The sequence below is a fragment of the Melospiza georgiana genome, chromosome 4, assembly GCF_028018845.1.
Source record: "Melospiza georgiana isolate bMelGeo1 chromosome 4, bMelGeo1.pri, whole genome shotgun sequence".
NCBI lineage: Eukaryota > Metazoa > Chordata > Aves > Passeriformes > Passerellidae > Melospiza > Melospiza georgiana.
The window spans coordinates 52,944,450-52,966,061 of record NC_080433.1 but is presented as its reverse complement, the minus strand read 5'-3'; the positions used below and the strand labels follow the sequence as shown (position 1 = coordinate 52,966,061).

At 37.3% G+C, this 21,612-nt stretch overlaps 1 protein-coding gene across 1 annotated transcript in view; it reads left to right on the top strand.

The window, feature by feature from the left end:
* Window positions 1-21,612, top strand: part of CNTN1 (contactin 1) — a 204,722-nt gene that overhangs the window by 174,600 nt on the left and 8,510 nt on the right. Inside the window, exons 17-23 of the mRNA XM_058021885.1 lie at window positions 1,424-1,573; window positions 4,983-5,053; window positions 8,327-8,561; window positions 12,137-12,240; window positions 17,134-17,320; window positions 18,762-18,874; window positions 20,019-20,175. Of these exons, the coding sequence (XP_057877868.1) occupies window positions 1,424-1,573; window positions 4,983-5,053; window positions 8,327-8,561; window positions 12,137-12,240; window positions 17,134-17,320; window positions 18,762-18,874; window positions 20,019-20,175 (1,017 nt within the window). The remainder of the gene's footprint in view (window positions 1-1,423; window positions 1,574-4,982; window positions 5,054-8,326; window positions 8,562-12,136; window positions 12,241-17,133; window positions 17,321-18,761; window positions 18,875-20,018; window positions 20,176-21,612) is intronic.

Here is a 21,612-nt window from a genome sequence, read left to right as displayed (position 1 = left end):
CAGATTAATGAAGCATGATGAACAGTCCAAATTGATCTGTCACCAAATGTTTAGGCTGTCAGTTAATGCTGCTAATTTTCAATGTGTGAAACAAGAAAATATACTTTGGCATTGCCTTTTGGAAATAATGTTATTATTACTACTAGCATTATTCTCCCAGCCAAATCATTCATCTCGGGTTTCATAATACTGAGTGTATTTTGTGAAAGAAGTGTATTCTACTTCACAGCATGGAAATATGTATGAATGGATTATGTAATAAGTTGTTTACATTTATGTTGCTCTTTCCAGTTAAGGGGATTCAGATTCTCATTGTACCAAGTGTTAATAATGGTTCTGGGAATCTGAGGGACAGTAAAATTAAATAAAGAGATCAGATATCCTAGGAAGGACATTGAAATTACGTTAAATTTGTATCACTACTTGGATGACATGAGAGGTTTGCAATAACTTTAATGACTAGACAGAAAAATAATTTGAGTAAGGATGAGAGAGGATGGTGGTCAGGTAGAAAGAAAAATGGAAAGTCTGTTCCTTTCTCCTTCAAGACCTCACTTTGGAATGAAATGTAATGATCATTAGGAAGAGGGAAGTGGTGTCACCATCTAGTGCTTACACTGTTGTTGCCTGTGTTTTTTGCAGGCATTGCATTTATATTTTAATTCCAAATCAACTGCCTTTCTAGTGCAGAATATCTCAGTTCTCATCCTTCTCTGAACACAACACTCTAATTTGACAAACAACTCTCGTTTGTATATAAATGAAAATCCTCTGTCTTTCCATAGCCGCAGACAGCTATAGAAACAGCCCCTATTGTCTGTGAATTGCAGACAGTCATGAGTTACTCATTTATTTATGATAAAGAAGCTTATCCTGAAGACAATTACAAGCCTTTTCACAGGAATTGCAGGAACATTTACATTTCTTGATCAGAACCAGATAGCAAGTTGTAACACGCTCGCTAATTAGGTGCACCAAAATAGGCCTACATTTTATAAACCTCTCTTCATCAATTGATTGAACCCTACATGTCAAGCCCTTGTCTGTCCATGTAATGAATTTTTATTTTACTGTTTCTGCAATTACAAATTTCTCAATGCATTTTTCTGTAGATAAAATGAAATTCTACAGCTGCAATATGTAATTAGTAAGGAAATCTCATAACTACATGTACTAGTTCACACCCAGTTAAAACTTACATGTCAATAAGGGTTTATCCAAGATAGTGTCATAGTTTCCAGATTCCCAGTCACTGCTGTGGGTACTCTTTGTAAAATGTGGTATTCCTTATCTACAATGTCAAGTTTGCTTTAGCTTTCTCTGTGTCGTTGCAGAATAGTGCAAGTTTTGTCACAATCAACCACACTGTTGCTGACCTAAGTGGGAAAATGCTGCTGTCTAAAGCATTTAATCTCTTTTTTAGACCCATCAGATATTGAAGGAAATATGGAATCTGCTACAGTGATTGATTTAATTCCATGGATGGAATATGAATTCCGAATAATAGCCACCAACACTCTGGGGACAGGAGAGCCCAGCATGCCTTCGCCAAGGATTAGAACTGAAGGCGCTCGTACGTAAACAGAAAATGTCAGGGTTTTTTAAAATGTGTTTCTTAATTTTTACACTTTTGTTCACCAATTTTGTAATCCTAGGTTTTACTCTAAAAAAAGCAGTTGATAAGATCCAATGTGCAGAGAATATATTTTCAGCCACCCACTACTACAGATTGTAGTAAGCAAGTACCAAACTATGAAGATGTGAATGCATCAAAGCAGACTGCAAAGGAACATCAAGATATGGCAAATTTGTCTTCATTACTGGAACAGAATCATACTGCATCTTTCAGAGATCCCCCACTGTATCTGTCAGCCAGGCTGTGTGTGTATGAGTGCATGCACATGTTTGGGAGCGTGGTTCAGGACTTAGGAAAAAACATGCATGTATTTAACAAGGAAAGTGTCCATTTGCCATTTGGTTTGTATTCTAACTAAAGAATACATCACAGGATACATGTTCTACTGAATAATGCCAGCTATTTATGATTGCAGGTTTGGTCTGGTGTCTTCTTACGTCACGTCATGTATGTGACATTATCCAACACAACGTACTCTCTTACCAATCTGGTTGCTCAGTGATAATAGCTCAGAGCATATTTAAGGATATTCTTCAGGCTCAGGCACATCCTTTTTATAATGAATTCTCCAAAATGAGGACTTAGATGTTACTATTCCAGATAATACATTCTAGTTTGACTGTACAGAGGAGATAACAGTAGTTTCCTAGGGGGTGATGTATCACTGCACAAAGACTGTGTCCGACAAACCTGTATTCCACAGAGTAGCACCCACTCACAGTCTAGATTTCTTTACAATTGTTTCCCATAGCTTGAGTTTCGAAACTAAAAATGAAAAACCAAAGTGTGGAAAGCAACTTTTCCAATTACACCGGCTGGGTCATAACTTTGATTAGATTGTATTTTCAAAATAAAATGTATTTGCATTGTAAATTTCAAAACATTCATTAAAGGCAAACTTGGTCCATTAAAATTTTGTTGCTTGGGGAGAAAGAAGATAAATTGGTTAAATTATTTTGGATAAAGAAGGAAAAGCCATGGAACTTTAGTGTTAAAGTCAAAGATAATCACTGCCTAGAAAATTGACTGCTAGCACATGTTTTTTGACTCAAGAGCTGCATTTGAAGGCCCAAGAATCTACAGGAGAAGTCTGGTGCACAATAGGCATTTTAAAAATGTTAGAAAAGACACAGATAAGGAGAGAAATAATGGACTAGGGGTAGTGGGGAATGGGGAATAGGGGTGGTGTCCTGCAGTTTGCAGTGTGCTACATTCATGGCATTTTTTGTAGCCTCCCCAGAAATGGCATACTTTCCAATTTTGTAGCAGGATGTACCTCTTTTGCAAGAAGTGGTCTATTTAGTCTGTTGTCTGATTCCCTGGGCACAGCACCCTGCCCTGGCAGACTGTGTGACAGTTTTTGGCAAACCATGCAAAATGGTAGTATAGTCTTCTTAGGCATCAGTCAGCACTCATTGTCATGACAAAATAGGGTATAAATAATTTACAGTTTACAGATTAACTTCTGCACCCAAGTGTGTTTTCTACCAGGAGCTGATGTTTGTTTTAAGCAACAGTAGGATTTGGGTTGCACAGTCAATGTCAAAGGTACTACAGAAGCAGTATGCACAACTCTATGTGCATTTTAATATAATTCTAAATAAGGTAAATAACAAACAAAAATCCATGTCTACATATTGTAGTAATTGTTAACATTTTCTGTGTTAAACAGCAACAGTGCTGTGTCTTTGTTGTACTATGTGGGTGACAAATAACATCTGTTACACTTAAAAGTTGTCAGTATCTTCTTCAGTTTGGAAGTCTCTCTTCTGGTAGATAACTAATTTCAGTAACTTATTAGCATGCTAAGACTGTGGGCAATGTTTTTTATTTTTAATGAAGCATCTTGTTTCATCAATAACCTTTCACAGTGATTTCTTGAAATTCAATGAATCAGGGGCTGGTTTTATGTATTTTAGCTTTGGGGTGCACTAGAGGAATTGTCTAAGTTAGTTACCTGGTCTTAACAGAGAGAGAAACCTGGGTTTAATGGTTGGGAGGATGAGGAAGATGCTTTTGAAAATAATGACTTGTTAGACTTTAAACAGTCAGGGTTTTTTCTGTTCTTTGGCAGCCTGTCTATCTATCTTCTTGGACTACTTAAGCATTCTAGCAGCCCTCTGCTTCTAACATTGCTCTAAAGCTATATATTTATAATAGTGTGACTACAAGGTCAAGTGACAAACTCCAGCTTTCTCTCAAATTGTCATATGTATGTTTAGTCTTGATCTCCACTAATTTGTTTTCAGAAAGGGCAGGAATAAATAATGCAAACCATACACTGAATGCTGATTTCAATTTCAAATTTATTTTTACATACTTTTATCCTGTCGGAAAACATTAGTTCTGCTCTGCTTTTTGTTCCTCCAGCTGACCCTCAGAGAAGGCCTCAGCAAACATCTTACTTACGTAGTGCTGAGCACCATGGCTTATGGCTTTCACTGAGTAGTAGAGAAAATGCCCAATCCCATCTGAATCTTTTTACATAAAGAACACATTAATTTAGGTAGGGCATATAGCTCATACATACATATCTGAGGCATAATTAGCACCTTGTAGATAAGCTATCACATCCTAAGTTTTCAGTGGTACATTATGTGTCCATATTGAGTTACAGCAGATGAATACACAAACACCACAGAGGATAGCAACAGAATCATTGCACTCAGTGCAAAGAATCTGAGAGAAATGACAATATAGGAATGATTTATAATGGAGTCCTTGAAAGTATCCCACTTTACCACCCAGCTGTGCACCAATGATAGATCAACAGATCATACTTCATTACACAGAATATCGGTGTAAGATGCAATTAGTAAATTATAAACTGCTATGCCAGTTTTGCTTAGGTACATCTACCCATCCTGAACAGGACTATCAAGAAGACATGTGCTACTAATCTAGAATACAGTTAGGCTGCCAGTGCTTCAAAGATAGACCTATGGATTTAACCTTACACACGGGAAGTAAATCCATTGAAGTAGGTGTAACTGATCACAGTGTGTTGAGGTAATGACACATGCGAGTCCACGGTGCTTGAGCCCCTGGCATACCAACATCTGAGAAAGCACGAGAAAAATACACAGTGTGCTTCTCTAAAGACTTATAAGAAATTTTCCATTCCTGAATATTCAATTAAATATTTGCAGATAATACAGGGAGAAGGAAGAATGATTGCTAGCTATGGTTACAGCTGGCACATTTCCTGAAGCAGTAGCTATACGTTAGTCTTGGCAGATTGCACACCATCATTACTTTAATTGTGTGTGCCACGTGTGCTCATTGGCCTTGCAGCTGTTTGCTGCATACTTTGTAGTAATTGTTCTTGTCTCTTCTGTTTCACTAGCTCCTAATGTGGCTCCTTCTGATGTTGGAGGAGGGGGTGGAAGCAATCGGGAGCTGACAATAACATGGATGGTAAGTATTGCACATGCAAGATGGCATGAAACCTGTACTGTCTTATATCTGATCTTGCTCCTCCTCAAACCTGTGAATGGTTGGTCTCTGGGTCTTGTGAGAGCAGGATTTGTATATAATATATGGTTTTTCAGACTTCTCTCATGAAAAAATACATGAAAAGGAATTAGGAAGACAGTACCTTAGGGGTTTATGTGTTGGACATTTCTAAAATATCATCTAAAACATTCTAAAACAAAGAGTTTGTAACACATACTGACTGTGATAATGCATCATTAAAAGCATACTTCATTCTGCTATTGAAGCAATGGTTTTGAAAACTGACCTATACTGTGGATATACCTAAAGCAATGAGGGAAAAGAGACACTAAGGTAAGGGAAAATCAAGTCGCAGCACAAGTGAGGATAAGGATTTATAAACAAGGTTGCATAGGTAAAAGCAGCATGAAAGAGAGAACTGAAATCTACTGCAGGATATTTGGGGAAGCTAGGGAGAAAAAATAAAAAAATCATTGTTGGATTCCTGTCAGAGCCTATCAGTATACAGGAAAAACAGAAATACAGCAGCATTACCTCTGGCAAAGAAGGATGGTTGTGTTATGCTTGAGAAAATTACCAAGTTTGTTTTCTTTTGACCTCTCTGTTCACTGTTGTAAGGCTATGAGATACATGTGGCACATTATGCCATTTGTGTCTTCTGGGGAATAGTTGTTTCATAGGTAGCAGCTGAAGTGCCTCTAGGAAGAGTGCTTTTTCTTGGGGGAAGTAATGTAAAGATGTCATAAGTCCAATTGCATGTATGTTGTATAGGGACTCTCCTTATGAATATGTAGTTTTTCATCCATAAGCATATTTCCTTCTTTTTGTACTTAGGATTGATCACATATCTGTGAAAGTTCTCAAGTATGACAGAAATAGCCAGCCATATCTTTGAGCTATCAAATTTGTGCTTTCCTGGCTGAGTTTTTTTGGGGTTTTGGGTTTTTTTTGTGTCTTAACTGAGTTCAAAATATTTATTCAGTATTCCTAAGTGTTTTAACAGTGAAGAAAAAATTTTTAAGTGTCTGAAAAAAGAGGTCCACGGTTCTCTTAGAATATATTGGAAAGGCTGGAAGTTCCCCTAATAATAGGTTAGGAAGTAAATTGGCTTAATTCTGGTCTCCTTATTTTTGAAGAGCAAAAGAACACATGCAATGGGCAGGTGCAGAAGACCTAGATTATTTTACTTAATACGATTTTCTTCTAAAGACTTTAACAAACTACTGAGCTGCTCCTGGCATTGTATATGAAGACTGGTACTCATGGAATACTCACTGTATTTCCAATACAGTGATAACTTGACTGTGACCAAACTAAACAAAGAAAATATAATCAGGAGAAAGAATAGTGACTAATGCAAGACCAGAAGTACAAGACCAGTTTAGTATTTCCTGTGGACCCAGGCAGATTTTTATTCTCATTATTTCTCTTACCTAATGTTATGCTTTTCACATCTGTTCTGGGTAGCTCCTTTAGAGAGATAAATTAAGCATGGCTTCAAGTATTTATTTCCCAAGAATCTTCTATCCTATGTCTAGCAAGAGTTTTTAAATAGAGACTTTAGGTTCACAGAGTCTGACAGACAACAATATATCTATCTGTAAGGGTAAGATAAAAATACATATTGATTCCCCCAAATGTGCTGGCATTTGCATATGCTACTCTAAATAGTCCTTAATTAAGAAGAGAAGAATAAAATGTATGGCAGGTTCACATGTTGCTGCCAACCCCTTTTCAGCTTCTTCTATGATTCATAAGCCCAGGTTGAATGAGACAGCCAGAGATGCAATCAAAGCTCTTCTAAGACTTGTTTTGAAAGAGGAACTGAGAAGGAGAGCTAGGAGTGGCATGCCCATTCTTCCTCATTTTTCCCCATTTGTGTTTCCTTCTCCCCTTTTCTTTTATAAACTTTTCAGTGAATTCTACAAACTGTTCAGCTACTTATTATGTGCAGCCATTGGAGAGAAAGCTGCTTTCAAATTTCAAATTCTTCTGAAAGAGTATAATTTTATGTGCCATTCCTGGCTTTCTAAAGTTTGCTCTGGCTGAAAATCATTCTGAGGCTAGGGCCTCATCCAGTCTGCTTACTTTGGCATATGAGATCGAATTCTGCTTTATTTTAAGCAGCAAGTTACGGTGAAGATCAGCTACATGGAAGTTTCAGAAAACCTTGCTCAGAGTATCTCCATACATGTTGGCCAAAGTGCTGCAGTAGTGGGAAACACCTAAAGAGAATAATTACTTTCTGTGTCACTGCTGCAAGACCTTTGCCTCAAGATAATCTGTTTCACCTCTGTGAGGTTTCCATTAGGAAAAAGGTGATGCAGAAAGCTTATTTTCAAAGGATGCTTCTGATCAACCTCCTGATGCACAGATGAATTATGTGATTTTGGCTGGTTGGATGCAGTGTCTAATAGTTGTGGTAAAAGCTCTATGGACTGAGAAGGGATCACTGAATGTAGAATGTTGGTAAAAGAAGAAAAATCCATATGGCAGATTGTCTTCCTTAATTTTGTATTTTCCAGTATTCTAGGTATAGGAAATTGGCTGTAGTTTTAGGAAATACTTTGGATAGGTACCTTTAATGCCTGTACTGAAAGTGGAAGTCATTTCATTAAAGGATTTGCCAGTTAGAAGCTAGGTAGTCCAAATCAGCATCTGGATCCCCTCCACCGTCAGTGAAAAGTGGTAGGATGAGTCATTCTTTGAATGTGTCCATCTTTCTTTGTCAGCTGTGCCAGTTGCCTAGGTGACAAATTTTCAGTAAATTAATATAATTTGGGCCAGCCACATAGATTTTCTCTTCACTGTGATTCTTTTGCAGGAATATGCAAAAGAATCCACACGTACATGGACTCCTATACTGGTATATTATGTCTGTGTTACATATTTACTGTGCCTCATTCCTTAGGTCCTTTTTTTGCTAGCTGAAGCTGTTTTATTACACAGTTATTCTTGGTTTCTTTCTGTGGGAGATAACATGATGTGTGTTGCACTGAGTTCAGATGAGGAAAAAGTTACTAAAATGTTTTCCTAGCAAATGCACTAATACTGGAGATCTAACAGAGCCTATTTTAAAGGGGGTGGAAGCAAGCCATTGAAGGAAACAGGATGAAATGGAGGTTTGGTTCAGTGTTTTTACAATATACATATCAATGCTTTCTGCATTGTTTATTTTTAATTCTAGACCTAGTGTTTAGCAAAAATCAACATTTTATTTTTTTGTCTCTACAGCCTTTGTCAAGAGAATACCACTATGGCAATAACTTTGGTTACATAGTGGCCTTCAAGCCATTTGGTGAGAAAGAATGGAGAAGAGTTACAGTTACTAATCCTGAAATTGGCCGATATGTCCACAAGGATGAATCAATGCCACCTTCAACTCAGTATCAAGTAAAAGTGAAAGCTTTTAACAACAAAGGGGACGGGCCATTCAGCCTCACTGCTGTCATTTATTCAGCACAAGATGGTGAGTAAATGTTCCAAATGAGTTTTACACTGTGGGTCCAGATCAGCACTACCAATGTCAGTAGAACCTGGTCCTTGACACTGATTAGTGTAGCAGGATACATCTTCAGCAGGAGGTTGTGCATTGCCTCCACAAAACTCTTGTTCTGAACAGCCAGCTTCCCCTTTTTGCTTTCTGTGTGTTGCAGAGCACTTGGCTGTACTTGCTGGCAATGAGCAATACACAGCAGAATGCAATATTCTTCACACAGCTTGTTAAAATATTTAAGAATATAGAAAAAAAAATTCTTCTCTTCACTTAGTGGTTGCCTAAAACATTTAGATCTTTATTCAGCAATGTCTCTGTGATCTTAATACATGTATTTGACATATCTTCTTCTTAACAGACCACACTAAAGCCTAGTATATTAGTAGATCAGCATCAGAATTTAGCCCAAAATTGTGAAGGAATGATAGTTCAATTGTATCTAGTTACATTTCCAGCATGCTTAGAGTCTCATATACATTATCCCTGTTACATACTTTATTCTGGTTTGCATGTTGGAGCTATCAAGTCAATAATTTAATAGAAACCTCTTTCACATTCCATTAAAATATTTTTTCTTAATTCTTACTGTAATTGTTTCACATGCTGTGATCTTTAGGATTGAAGTTTGAATGACATTTCCAAACTTAGAAGAAGAGAGAAAGTACTGGAAGAAAGTTTACTTAAAATCAGAAGAAATATATACAACATCTTTAATTGCATTATCATCACTCAAGCCTGTTCTAAAAACATGCAGTTTATTAATTTCTGCCAGAAACCCAAAGAACTGCTAGTATTTTTCTTTTTGTAGAGCAAAATCTCCACATAGTCAACAGATGTGGACCAAAGAGCCAAGAGGAGGGAAATGATAACAGGGCCACATTCTCACACTTCCCGTTCTGTTCTGTACTCTGTGTACTTTATGGAAGATTTATGTCCATGGTTCCCATTAGCACTAATGGGAACTTCACTCACAAATGGGCCACACACAGAGAAAGGACAGAAGAGTCCTCAATACAAACTGGCTGATGGGGATAATGCTAATCTTTTTTCTCAGGAAAGCACACCTTAGCAAATCATCTTCAGCAGCTGCTGCAAGAACTCAGAGGGGTTTTTTTGCAATTGTACAAGTGTTAGTAAATAGCTGTGGTGTAATGAAAGCAATATCAGTCAAATTACCCATAAGTATCCATCCCTGCTCAGAGACTTTATCGACAACTGACTGATAAGCTCCCACATGTTTATGTTAGGGTTATCCATACCATGTCAGAGGTGGGAAGTTTGTATGGTCTCCAAGTTCAGGGAAATGGTAGAGCCTAGTAGCTCAAAAAGACAGAGGAAAAGCAAATGTGCAGTAGTGCCAGCTTCCAGATAAAGGGGTCACTTGAGTGGCTGCTGATGTTCTAACACAGACTTTAGCAAAGTCCAGATACCTGATAAAAACTGTGTGTGGTTAAATGATGCCATATGCAGACTACAAAAGAAATAGAAGCTCAGTGAACCTACTCCTTTGCTTTCAAGCACAAGAGCACAAACCTTATCAGTAGCGCTCACAGCTCCTGTGTGGAGCTGTGACCCTGACTACTGTCTATATCCAATCCAGGAACTTCAGAGCAGGTTAGAGGGAATTTTTCCAAGGAATGTAATGGAAGTTACTCTAAAGTGCATTGGAGGAGACAGTTGTCTCCTGGCATCAAGACATGAACAAAATCACTTCCATACATTGTAGCATGCTTACTGGCTGCCAGGCTGAAATTTGTATATTTTTGCTTAGAAGATACCTGTGTGATGACCAATATATTTTCAGTGGAGAGAATATATTGTGATGACCATGTGATTTTTCTTTTTATCAATAGAAATAGTGAATTAGAAGGCTGGAGGAAAGCAACTGATGCCATCTTTCTGGCTCAGGAGAAGCTGCAAAATATTTATAGAACATAAATGACAAATAGGGATGTAAATTATCTGCAACTCATAGAGAAGCATGAGCAGATCAAATGTTGTTAGAGTATTGTATCAGCAAAAGCCCTGGCAGCTGAAACTTTTCAGTATGAAATTTTTTGGAAAGTTCTGTAATGGATACAGTAGAGAAGAGTCTGACAGTGATTTGGGAGTAAATTAGATGATCACAACTATTCCACCTATACTTCTGTACCTTTGAATAAGCAAGTGATATTATTACTGTTAAACAACAAAATTTCTCAAAGGTATTAGGGAAATCTTAAAGCAATATGGTCATGCAAGATTCCATACAGATGTGTATAAATATCCATATATACATAAATATAGTGACAGCTTTTTCTCTAAGTTGTGTATTCTATAACAGATCTATGTTTCTCTAGTTGTAACTCTGGGCATTGTTATTCCCTTCAAGTGACGAGGGAATTTCTGTGTTCCCACAGAATAAGCCAAGTTCCATGTCTGACAACTGCTAGTCATATCTGCCATTGCTAGTAGTGAGTAATGATTGCTAGTAATGAGTGCGCAGGTCTCTTGCTTATCTAAATTCCTGTCATTGTGAAAACAATTTTGCAATAATGTATAATTTTCTAATTAGACATTTGCATTATTAACAGCCATTGAAAGACAATTACAAAAGGTAACTTTGCATATAAGATTATTTTGTTACCTAGGATACTTTTCATGAGAGATGTTAGTGATTTTTTTCTTAACAGTGGCTGTTTTGATGCATAGTTGACTGGATGCCCAGTTGGAAGATTAGGTATATGAAAGCTTTCCTCAGCTGGGGCTGCCATGCCTGTCTGTTGCAACTTGTTTCAAGAGGTTCACGACAGAGAACTGTTGTTAAGTTGGAAACCTTTATCTTTTACAGACATTGCTAAGTTTATGCCTTTCTTTATTCCTTACCTCATTTAAAATTCAAGCAGCAGTGAAATTAAACTAGACTGTAATATTCTATGCCCTGGATAAAGGTCTATCACGTTATGATAGTCTGTACTCTGTTGTCTGCTCTTCAGAACTAAGAATGCAAACAAAATCAACTTTATGATGGATGCCTTACTGAAAGGTCCTTTGGATTATTTCACAGCTCTGTTCAAGTTTGTATGTGCCACTGGACAGCTGTGTATCTAATATCTGCTCTCACAAAAAAAATGTGTTATTAGGACTAAGCGACATACATGAGTTTTTGTGTGTAACCAACTATAAAAATCTCATGTATATAGTATGTGAGTTGCTGCCCCATTTAGTAAAAGATCACTAGATGCTTCAAAGGCTTTATCAAAGGCTGTTATCAGTTTACACAAATTTCAGCATGAAATCTATTGAAGCATAAAAATATGTAGTCTGAGCCAAGTAACAGGATCATCACTTTGTTTTTACAGAATCATTTTCCTCACAGATCATCACTGGACTTGAATTTTACTCAAGAAAAAACAGGCTAAACACTAACACTTAGCTCAGTGATGTCAGGAAAATTATATAAAATACTGAAAATAGTATAAAATACTGAAGTGAGAAGAATCCCTGTAAACAAGTATAACAATACCACAGGATCAGATTGAATGTTTAACATATGTTTCATCTTCCAGCTCCAACTGAAATACCTACAGATGTGAGTGTAAAGGTTTTGTCATCTTCTGAGATGTCTGTTTCTTGGCACCATGTTACTGATAAATCTGTGGAGGGATATCAGGTGAGTTTAGTAGTGACACTGTCAGTCCATTTATTAATTTACTGTCAGTAGTTATAGCCAACAATAGTTCCTACTCTGGCATGCCATCTCTTACAGTTTGCTTCTCTTTAGTTAGCATGTTCCGTGCAGATTTTGCATCTCTAGAAACAGATTATTTTTGATGTTATGTACTTCATAACTAAAATAGATTAAGAAATGTATGTTTGCACTTTTCAACTAACAAAAGGCACCATTATTTCCTGAAAGAACATTGTCTCTTTCATGTAATTGAATGCCTACCTATAACTTCTTAAAACATATTGAAGTTAAATTTTGGGTGTAATTTCCAACACATATGCAAAATTGTAACTAACTCTGGCCCGCTTAAATTACCAGCAGTTATTAATATATTTCACTCACAAACCCTACAGTAAGATTTTGACAAATGTCAAAATCCAGTATAACAGAGGCACTGCTATTGTGCAAGACAGTGATGTTTTCTTGATGGTTTCTATGCTCTGCATGAAAAAGAGCTTCAGGGCAGGTTCCATCTGGTCCATCTCAATGGTATTACCGGTGAAAACTGTTCTTGTCCTTCTGCAGAGATGACAACCACCACAGGCTGGGTGCAATGAGAAATGGCCATGTGGTACTCTAGCAGGGAAGTCTTAACATCATCCACGCCCGGTAGATGCTGGCAAACTCTGCAGTGCACAGTCTGCTTACTTTGGCTGCAACCCAAAATAGGGGTTTGGGTCTTTAGCTTGCTAGTAACTTACCTTGGGATTTAAGTTTTCAGGTACTTGAAGATATCCTCTATGTTCCAAAATAAGGACATGCAAATGAGTAGCAATCTCATGGAATGTATTTTTTAATTAAAATCTATTCATAAATAAGTAATATTTGTGTTCCTGAAGATCAAAACCCCCGTGAGTCCTGAAGGAGCCATAGGCCAGGGAAAAAATAGAGAGGGTTGTTCTAGAAGGTTAAGGCTGCAGATAGCATTTTTGAAGTTGCAATAAAAGTTGTGGTGAAAGGAGTATTCAAAGTGCATTATAAAATTCTAATGACTATCTCTGGAAGGCTCTGTGTCTATTTGCATTGATAAATAGTTACCTTTAAATTACTGCTCCAGTGTAACAGAAGTTAATAGAAACCATCATTCACCAGAGCACCTTCTCAGTTTCCTTTTGGTCTTTATTATTTCTAGAAAATTGCATAATTGACTTTTTTTGAATGCTAGAGTTTAAGAGCTGGGAGTGCCCTGAGCAAAGAACCTGAGGTATTTCACCTGTGACACAATGCTTCTCACGCCAGGAGGAGTCAGATTTTCCTGACACTAATGCATTCTGTCAGGATGACTGCCCCCATGGTGATGAGTGTGAGCTGATACATTTTTCCATTACAGAGGAGTATCCTCAGTTCACACTTAAAGAAGAGATGAAGTATGAAAACTATCTCCATCCATATAGAGAACTTAAGATTGATGAGTTCTGACAATAGACTGCTGATAGCCACATCTCTGCAGGGCATGCAGCCCAATGACACTATTCTTATTTTGCATTGTTTCTATGCACTAGATGTAGGTTCATTTTACTAAACAAATTTATCACTACTCACCACCCTTGTCTATTCTAGACTGAATATGCTATTAACATTCTTTCTCAATGTGAGTAAAGTGTATTTTTGTGTCAGTCATGCATAGAACCTTCAAGAATACGAAAGCTTTTGTTTCATGATACTTACAGAAACAGTTTCAGTATATTAAAGTTGAATAGAGAAGAAGACCATGAAAGACAGTTTTTTCCCTGATTTTAGCATAGAGGGATGCACTAATTCATGATGGCTAAGGCATTCCTTCGCACAAATCACAATTGGCTTATTTCCCACAAAAATTCTAGAGCGTGGTTGAAATCTCTTTCTGTGTTCTCTGGGAATTCATTGCCTGTGGATTACCGTAACAAAGTAAATGCAGAGCACCAGGAATAAGAAGGCTGTCTGGGGCTGCTATATAAGCTCTTTAAAAAAAAGAGAGACGAGCTGTTCGGTAGACTGGGGAAATGTGATCCCTTGAAGCAATGTGGCATTTAATTCTAGAGGCAAGAATGAAATTTCCAAATTATTTCAAGAAAGTTTGGAATTATTTAAAAATAAAGTGAGAAATGTAGGAATGGTATAAAGAAGACAGTAGTTTTCTTAGCTTCAGGGAAGTAGTATTTTTTTTCTTTTCCAGGAGTTTTTAAATGGTCCAAATATATAAATATGGCTGTATATTAGAGAAGAACTTTCTGTGTTCATGACATATAGCTCACACAGTATAGGAGTAAAGTCCACAACATTACAGCCAAGAACTATTGTATTTGGGATTTAAATTTTATTTAATTTTTAAATTATATTACTTCTGTCTGAAATGTAGTATTTTCTCAGTTATGAAATTTGCATTTTCATTCATATTTCTCACTTTTCTTGTTTCATGCTCTATGTTACTCTTGTATTACACCATTAGCCTCCCTGTACTGTAAATGAACATTAAGACTGTTAGAAGCTTTGCAAGGCAGAGGAATACAAAGGTTTCCAGAATATGCCACATGATTAATAAAAGCTTCATATAAAGTGTGTTTTCTATCTTTAGGTAAAGCTGTTACTTAATTGGCATGATAGATCATACTAAATAAAGTTAATTATTTTTCAGTGGCCAGCTAAAATCAACAATAAAGCTACTATTGGTCCTGTCATGGTTAGTAAACTTTTGGCCACCTAGAACTTTACATTCTTTTGCTGCAGGCTAGAAACTTGTTTGAACTTAGAGATAGACATGACGTTCTCTAGCTCCTGATGTACACGCCCTCTCTCACCTGAGTCAGCCACTTACTGTTAGCACCTTATGGTGTACAGCTGGTTACATTCAACAAGACCTGCTTATCTACAATAATATGTTAATTATATTCATATAAAAGAAACTCTGACTTGAAGATCACTATCAGACCTTCAGCTGAAATGGCTGTCACAATTTCAGACCCATGCCAGTTTGAAACCATTCATTTACTCTACTGCTGAGGCCTGCAGAATGGACTGAGTGCAGAGTCCTCATTTTAGGGTAAAGGCTGTTTACTTGGGAAAATAGCCACCTTTACAAGTGTGAATTTTATGAGTGTGATTGTCTAAATTAAGGAAAACTGATGTTTAGGATGCTAATGGATGATACTTGCTAAACAAAATGCAGGACATACATTTATAGAACTGAAGATTATCTTTTTGTGCTGGCTGGAAATCAGGTGTGCAAGCTGAACTTAAAAAGCTAATCCAGTTTGGTCTGCAGATACAGTGTGATTCTTCCTTGCAGCATGAAAGAGTGACAAAGGCCACTAAGTTGTCACATTTGTAATAATCAGAGTGAGTAACCTGTAACACTGGTGGGAAGGACTGTGGCAAAACACACTGACAAGAGACAAGCTCCAAGAAGTATTTAGTTGACAGTAATCTCTGGGTAGTGATACTGTTCTCATGTACAAAGACATTTGAAGTAGGTGTAGAGAAATCCACTGCTAAATCCCCTGGATCTCTCATTATTCAACCACAGCAAGTGTTCTAAGATAAAAAAAAAAACAATATTTTTATTAAATATTGTAATTTAAATGTAAATAGGAGAAAATAAAGCCTCACTAAATAAGGACTGTACCCACAACTTGTAAAGAACTTGTGATATTAACACTTTGAAAGACCATCAGTTCTTCTAACCTATTCCTTAAATAAAGTTTTCGTGGACAACTAATGTCAGAAAAACAGAAGGTTAAAGCAGTGGCTATTTAAAAGAAAAGATGACAGGATACCAATAATGTCTTACAAAGTAAGATTTTTCCTAGAGCCTGAATTTACCAACAGTATTAACTTCTTCCTCAAATATTTTAAATGCCGTCATACACAACATACACAAAATTCATTATGAAGTCAGACAGAAGCTGAGCAGAAATGCTGAGGGTGAAAACACTCAGAACAAAATGCAATGGGCACGGCTTTTTGCTCTTTCAGGTTTATGCAGTAATTTAGTCTTATGCAAATAGTTATAAACCAGACAAAAGCCAGAGACTGACAGTGTTTCACTCTCATTTGCATCTCACAAGGCCATGCAGAATAGGACCCTGTGTATGTGAGGGACTGTATGGAATGGCATCACTTCATAGGAATTACACTGTTTTCACCTGGCGCTTTGTAATGCATAATGAATTAAAAAAAAGAACCCTAATGGAATTTCTGTGTACTCTTAATTGGCTTTGGTGTTTAAGGTGTTACAAGCTTACAGTCGTGTTTTTTGCATATTGTAAGCATTCTGATGTACTACTTCATCTACTTTGACAAATGTTATATTGTGCTATGAAACCTAATCAAGTTTAGCTGAAAACCTCTAGAAAATGGTTACATACACCTATCGAGACCTACAATGCAGCTAACATGACTGAATACTTTGCTTTCCATAGATAAAGTACAAAAGGCCTAAATTTGTAAGACATTCAAAACAAAACACACCAAAAATAATCTCATAGATTAGTCTCTACTAGTGTAAGAAAATAATACTAAAGTTCAGAGTAGAATGCAAAAGCAAAAGAGCAAGAAGAAAAAATTCTTGTTCTTTGAAGGCATTGTCCATCTCCCAGGCTTCTAGTGACTTTGCTGGGAACAAGTTAAACCACTGTGAGAAAAGTTTACATAATAAATTCTACATTTATTTCTGTTTCTTTATGCCTATACACAACTTGGTTAAAATCACAGCCTGCAGAAGGAATTCCGTGCTATTGTTGTTAGATTTCTTTTAGCTGGCATATATCTGAATATATAATATAGAAATACATCAGTTTTTATAGAATTTCTTTGTGATTAAATATGTTAAATTTAATCCTCCAATTGGCATGCTTACAGATTCGTTACTGGGCTGCTCATGATAAAGAAGCAGCTGCACAGCGGGTGCAGGTGAGCAATCAAGAATATTCAACCAAACTGGAAAACCTGAAGCCTAACACTCGCTACCACGTGGATGTGTCTGCCTTCAACAGTGCAGGCTATGGACCTCCCAGCAGCACCATTGATGTGGTCACAAGGAAAGCACGTAAGTCAATGGAGCATTAGGTCAAGTACAATCATGTCCTTCATGTTTTCAAACACGGCTTCTCATTCATATACCACATGTTCTCTCCTCATGTGGCATTGCTGCTCAGTCCGAAAACTTCTGCTAAAATTCTCCTTCCTTTCTTTTGTTGTCATATATAATGGGGATATCTTACAAAAGGCAGTAGAGAGGCTAATATTATAGGCTCAAAGGTCACCTGAAAGCTCAGATCAGGTTGCTCAGGGTTTTTTCCAGCTGGATCTTGAAAACCTAAAGGGATAGAGATTGCACAAGCTCTCTGAGAAACCTATTCCAGTCCCTGACTTATTCTGAGCATCTAGTCTGAGACTCTTAATCAATATTGTGCGTTTTTGTTACTCATCCTCCTGCCATGCTGTCCAAGAGCCTGGATCCTTCTTGATAAACCCCCTGCCAGGACAGGGCACTCTTAGGTCTCCTCCAAAACTGTTTCACCTCCAGGGTGAACAACTGCAGCTCTTTCACCCTTCTTTCACAAATCAAGTGTCCCAGATCCCCACCAGGTTGGTATTGCTCTGTTGTACTCACTCCAGATCACTAGTGTCTTTCAAGTATTGGGGATCCAAAAGCTGGACACAATATTCTAAATGATTAGAGACCAGCTATTACTTAAGCATCTGTACACTGCCTTTCTGTTTTGTCAATGATGATTAAAATGTGACCAGCTGCCATTTTCATCAGCAGCAGAGCAGCAGATTCAGGCAGCCTTGAGAAGTGGGTGATCTAAATCTCACCCTAGAACTGACCTACCATAACAGGTTTTTGAATATTGCTCCTGACTCAATGAGGATACCTAACACTAGCATTGACTGAACAATGTAAAAAAAATCTTGTGTATTTAAAACACAATTATCTGGGCTAAAAATGCATACAACTAATTTGAGGATCTTTGTCAGTAAATAGTGTATTGTGCAACTTGCACCTGCAGGGTTCATTAATAAAAGTCCATTTTATAACCTTACAGTGTAGGTTATAATTAATGATTTCTGCAGTGGCATAGTGTTATTTCTGCTGATCTGAGTTAAATGATGTAGAAATGGCTGTAAATAGTTGATTGAATATTTGATCTTGATGAATAAATATGACTTATGCCACATTTCTGGGAGGTTCTGAAGGTAATTGCATGCCAGCAAACACTGGTGATCAGCAGCAGTGAAGGCCACTTCCATTCTGGCAAGACAGAAAAGCAGACCCATGATGCAGCCACTGCACAAAGCCATCCAAAATTGCCTGGCTGGAGCTATAGCAGTTCATTCCAGGAAGGACACTATCCCTTGCTTATATATATGGCAGCCCAGTTTCCATTTTCACACTTTTACGTTTTTACATGTCTTAATAAAAACATCATTGAACATTTATGGAATCTCATTTATGTGTACATTATTCATATGTTCCTTTTCAGCTCCGAGCCAACGCCCGAGGATTATCAGTTCTGTAAGATCTGGTTCAAGGTACATCATCACCTGGGATCATGTGAAGGCAATGTCAAACGAGTCTGCCGTCGAAGGATACAAAGTATGATATCTGAAAATATTTATAATCTTTATGTATGCTTTGTGTAGTGGATTTATAGACAGTGTTGAATCTTTGTATGTAATCAGACTTACACACACTTGAATGCTGAAGAGGAAGGCATCATGCTCAGCAATCGCAGCCATCCAGTAGGCCTAGGGCAAAGCCTGTGTCAATACAATGAGAAAATATTAGGGGACTGAAATTCATTTGGGTGGTAAATCATATTATGGGAAAGTTCATAGCAGTGACTGCAGCAACCTCATTTCCCATGATCACATTTATTGCCTGTTGGTATAAAATAATGCATAGAAAAGTTATACACTTTATAGTTTTTCCTTTTATCAGTATCCATTGTTCCAGTTTTCCTTTCCCATCTCCATACAGGGGTTAAAGTTCCTGAAACATGAGTTTTTAAAGTCTGAGCAGGAAGACAAAGGGGAGAGACCTCTACCATCAGTAGACACAGTTACTCCGTAACCACAGCAAGTGTATATACTGACTGTAGGGCATATAGAAAACTTCCACTGTTAATTCCCGTTAATTGTTGCTATGTGCTTGGCAGTAAGAAAATTAGTATCATATTTACAAATCATTGACAAATTTGATTGAGGAGTTGCACTCCTTCCTGGGAATTGCTAATCATGTTTCACAGAGATTATTTCAGAAATAAATGAGATCTTTTCTAAAGGTCCCACAAGACAAGTATCATCCCATTTACAATAGTTTAGAATCATTGAGAGTTAATAATAAAATTGCTAATTGTCTCATTTATAAATTTTATGTCAGAAAACCCAGCTGAGTTCTTATATTTTTATTTGATGATCTCTGCCACCCTGCCTTGATATTCTTCATCACTTCATTACTTTTTTTGAGTGTAAGTGCTTAACTTATTTTTCAAAAGGTGTCATAATTTTGTAACAGAAAGTGTGAAGACATCCTGTCTAAATTCTCCTTGTGTAAATATGGAAAACAGTTGTATTAGCCCCTGAGTTTTTATATATATATGTGTGTGTGTATGTCTGTATATATAGTGTTTCATATAAATAAAAACCCAATACTTTTTCATTGACACACTTTACATACAGAAATGTATCTTCATGGAAATGCAACATTTCAATAACTGTATTTACCATGACTTTCCTAGGTACTTTATAGGCCAGATGGACAGCATGAAGGCAAGTTGTTTTCCACTGGAAAGCACACGATAGAGGTCCCAGTCCCCAGCGATGGTGAATATGTTGTTGAGGTGCGAGCACACAGTGAAGGAGGAGATGGAGAAGTAGCCCAAATAAAAATTTCAGGTGAGCGGATAACTTCCCTTTGTCTTTGCCACACTCCTTGGAAATTTTGGACTGAATGTTTTCCTCTTGCATGCTATTGAGAGATGGGCACACCCAAAATTGGAAAGGTAGCCCTTCGGGACTGACTGCACTGAGATAACAGTGTATCTTAAAACATTTTTGAGGACTCATAGCACACACACAGGACACTTCTGTAGCAGTCCAGCTCAATCCTGGAAGCACTGCCAATCTTCATAATACCAGAGTGCTTTTACTGGTGCCCCTGGTTAGGCTGCCACTTCTAGTAATGTCTCACAAGAATAACTACATGGTGCAGACCTCAGGATCTAATTGTCAGCTTGCAATAACCCCATAGGCCTAGCGCCTTTTACCTGTATCTCATTCCTCTGACAACTGCTGCTAAAAGGAAAATAATAGAGAAAAGGAGTGGTCCACGGTGATCCACAGACCACTTGCTGGGGAAGTTCCACTTCTTAGTGAAAAGGGGATCTGTGGGACAAACATGATAAATAGGGAGTGAGAAACTCCACATGCTCTAATTCAGAGTGGTCTGGATGATTGGCAAAGAAGAGAAGGGATCGTGGCTTAGGATAATTCAAACTGGGCTCAGTGTTGACTATGAGTACAAGTTCAGACATGGTCTGCACGTCTCCTTCCTGTTACTGTTTTATCTTAAGTACTTCCTTGGCACTGTTTGGTATGAAAGAGAACACATGAATAGATATCAAGTAATTGGATAGTGTCTTTGCAAGGTTATAATTCCATCACTTACATTGTATTCTTGTCTTTTTAATTTAAAAAATTAACCCAGGGAATAGAAAGGATTAAATGTCAACAATATTCTTGTCACAGAAGCAATGCAATCATTATTGTGGCTTTTTAAAAAGAACAGTGCTTATGCTGTATTATCTGTGCTGTGAGGGAAGCTGCCTGTGCCTAAAGGAGTGGACCTCTCATCTGCAGGTTTTCAATAATATATGCAGCTTATATAATCTGGTGTGAGGTCATGAGTATCACCATTTTTATTTGTATTAAGTTTTTATTTTGTGTGTACTTTGTTCTTATGAGCACCTGCACAGTTGCCTTTTTTTGCCTAATTTTTTCATGTTTGCTTTTCTGGCTTTGGTGTCTGAACATTGTTTCCTTTTATAGCTGTTAGATTACAGAGTCTTTTTGTGTCTAATACATTGTTCCTATTAAGAAATGTATCTATACTAGCCAAGTGATTAATCAAATGTTTAAAACACTGCGTGCCTTGAATTTCTCCTCAATGATAGTCATCAGGTCTTAAATAATTTCATCAACTCTTTTCTTCACCTCTTCACTTTCTGATACTTCCTTTAAGACTGTAGATACTATATATGCACTGTGTTCAACTCAGCTGTCTGCAGAGATGTTCTTGCCTCCCCACACTTTACTTCCAACATTATTCATGAA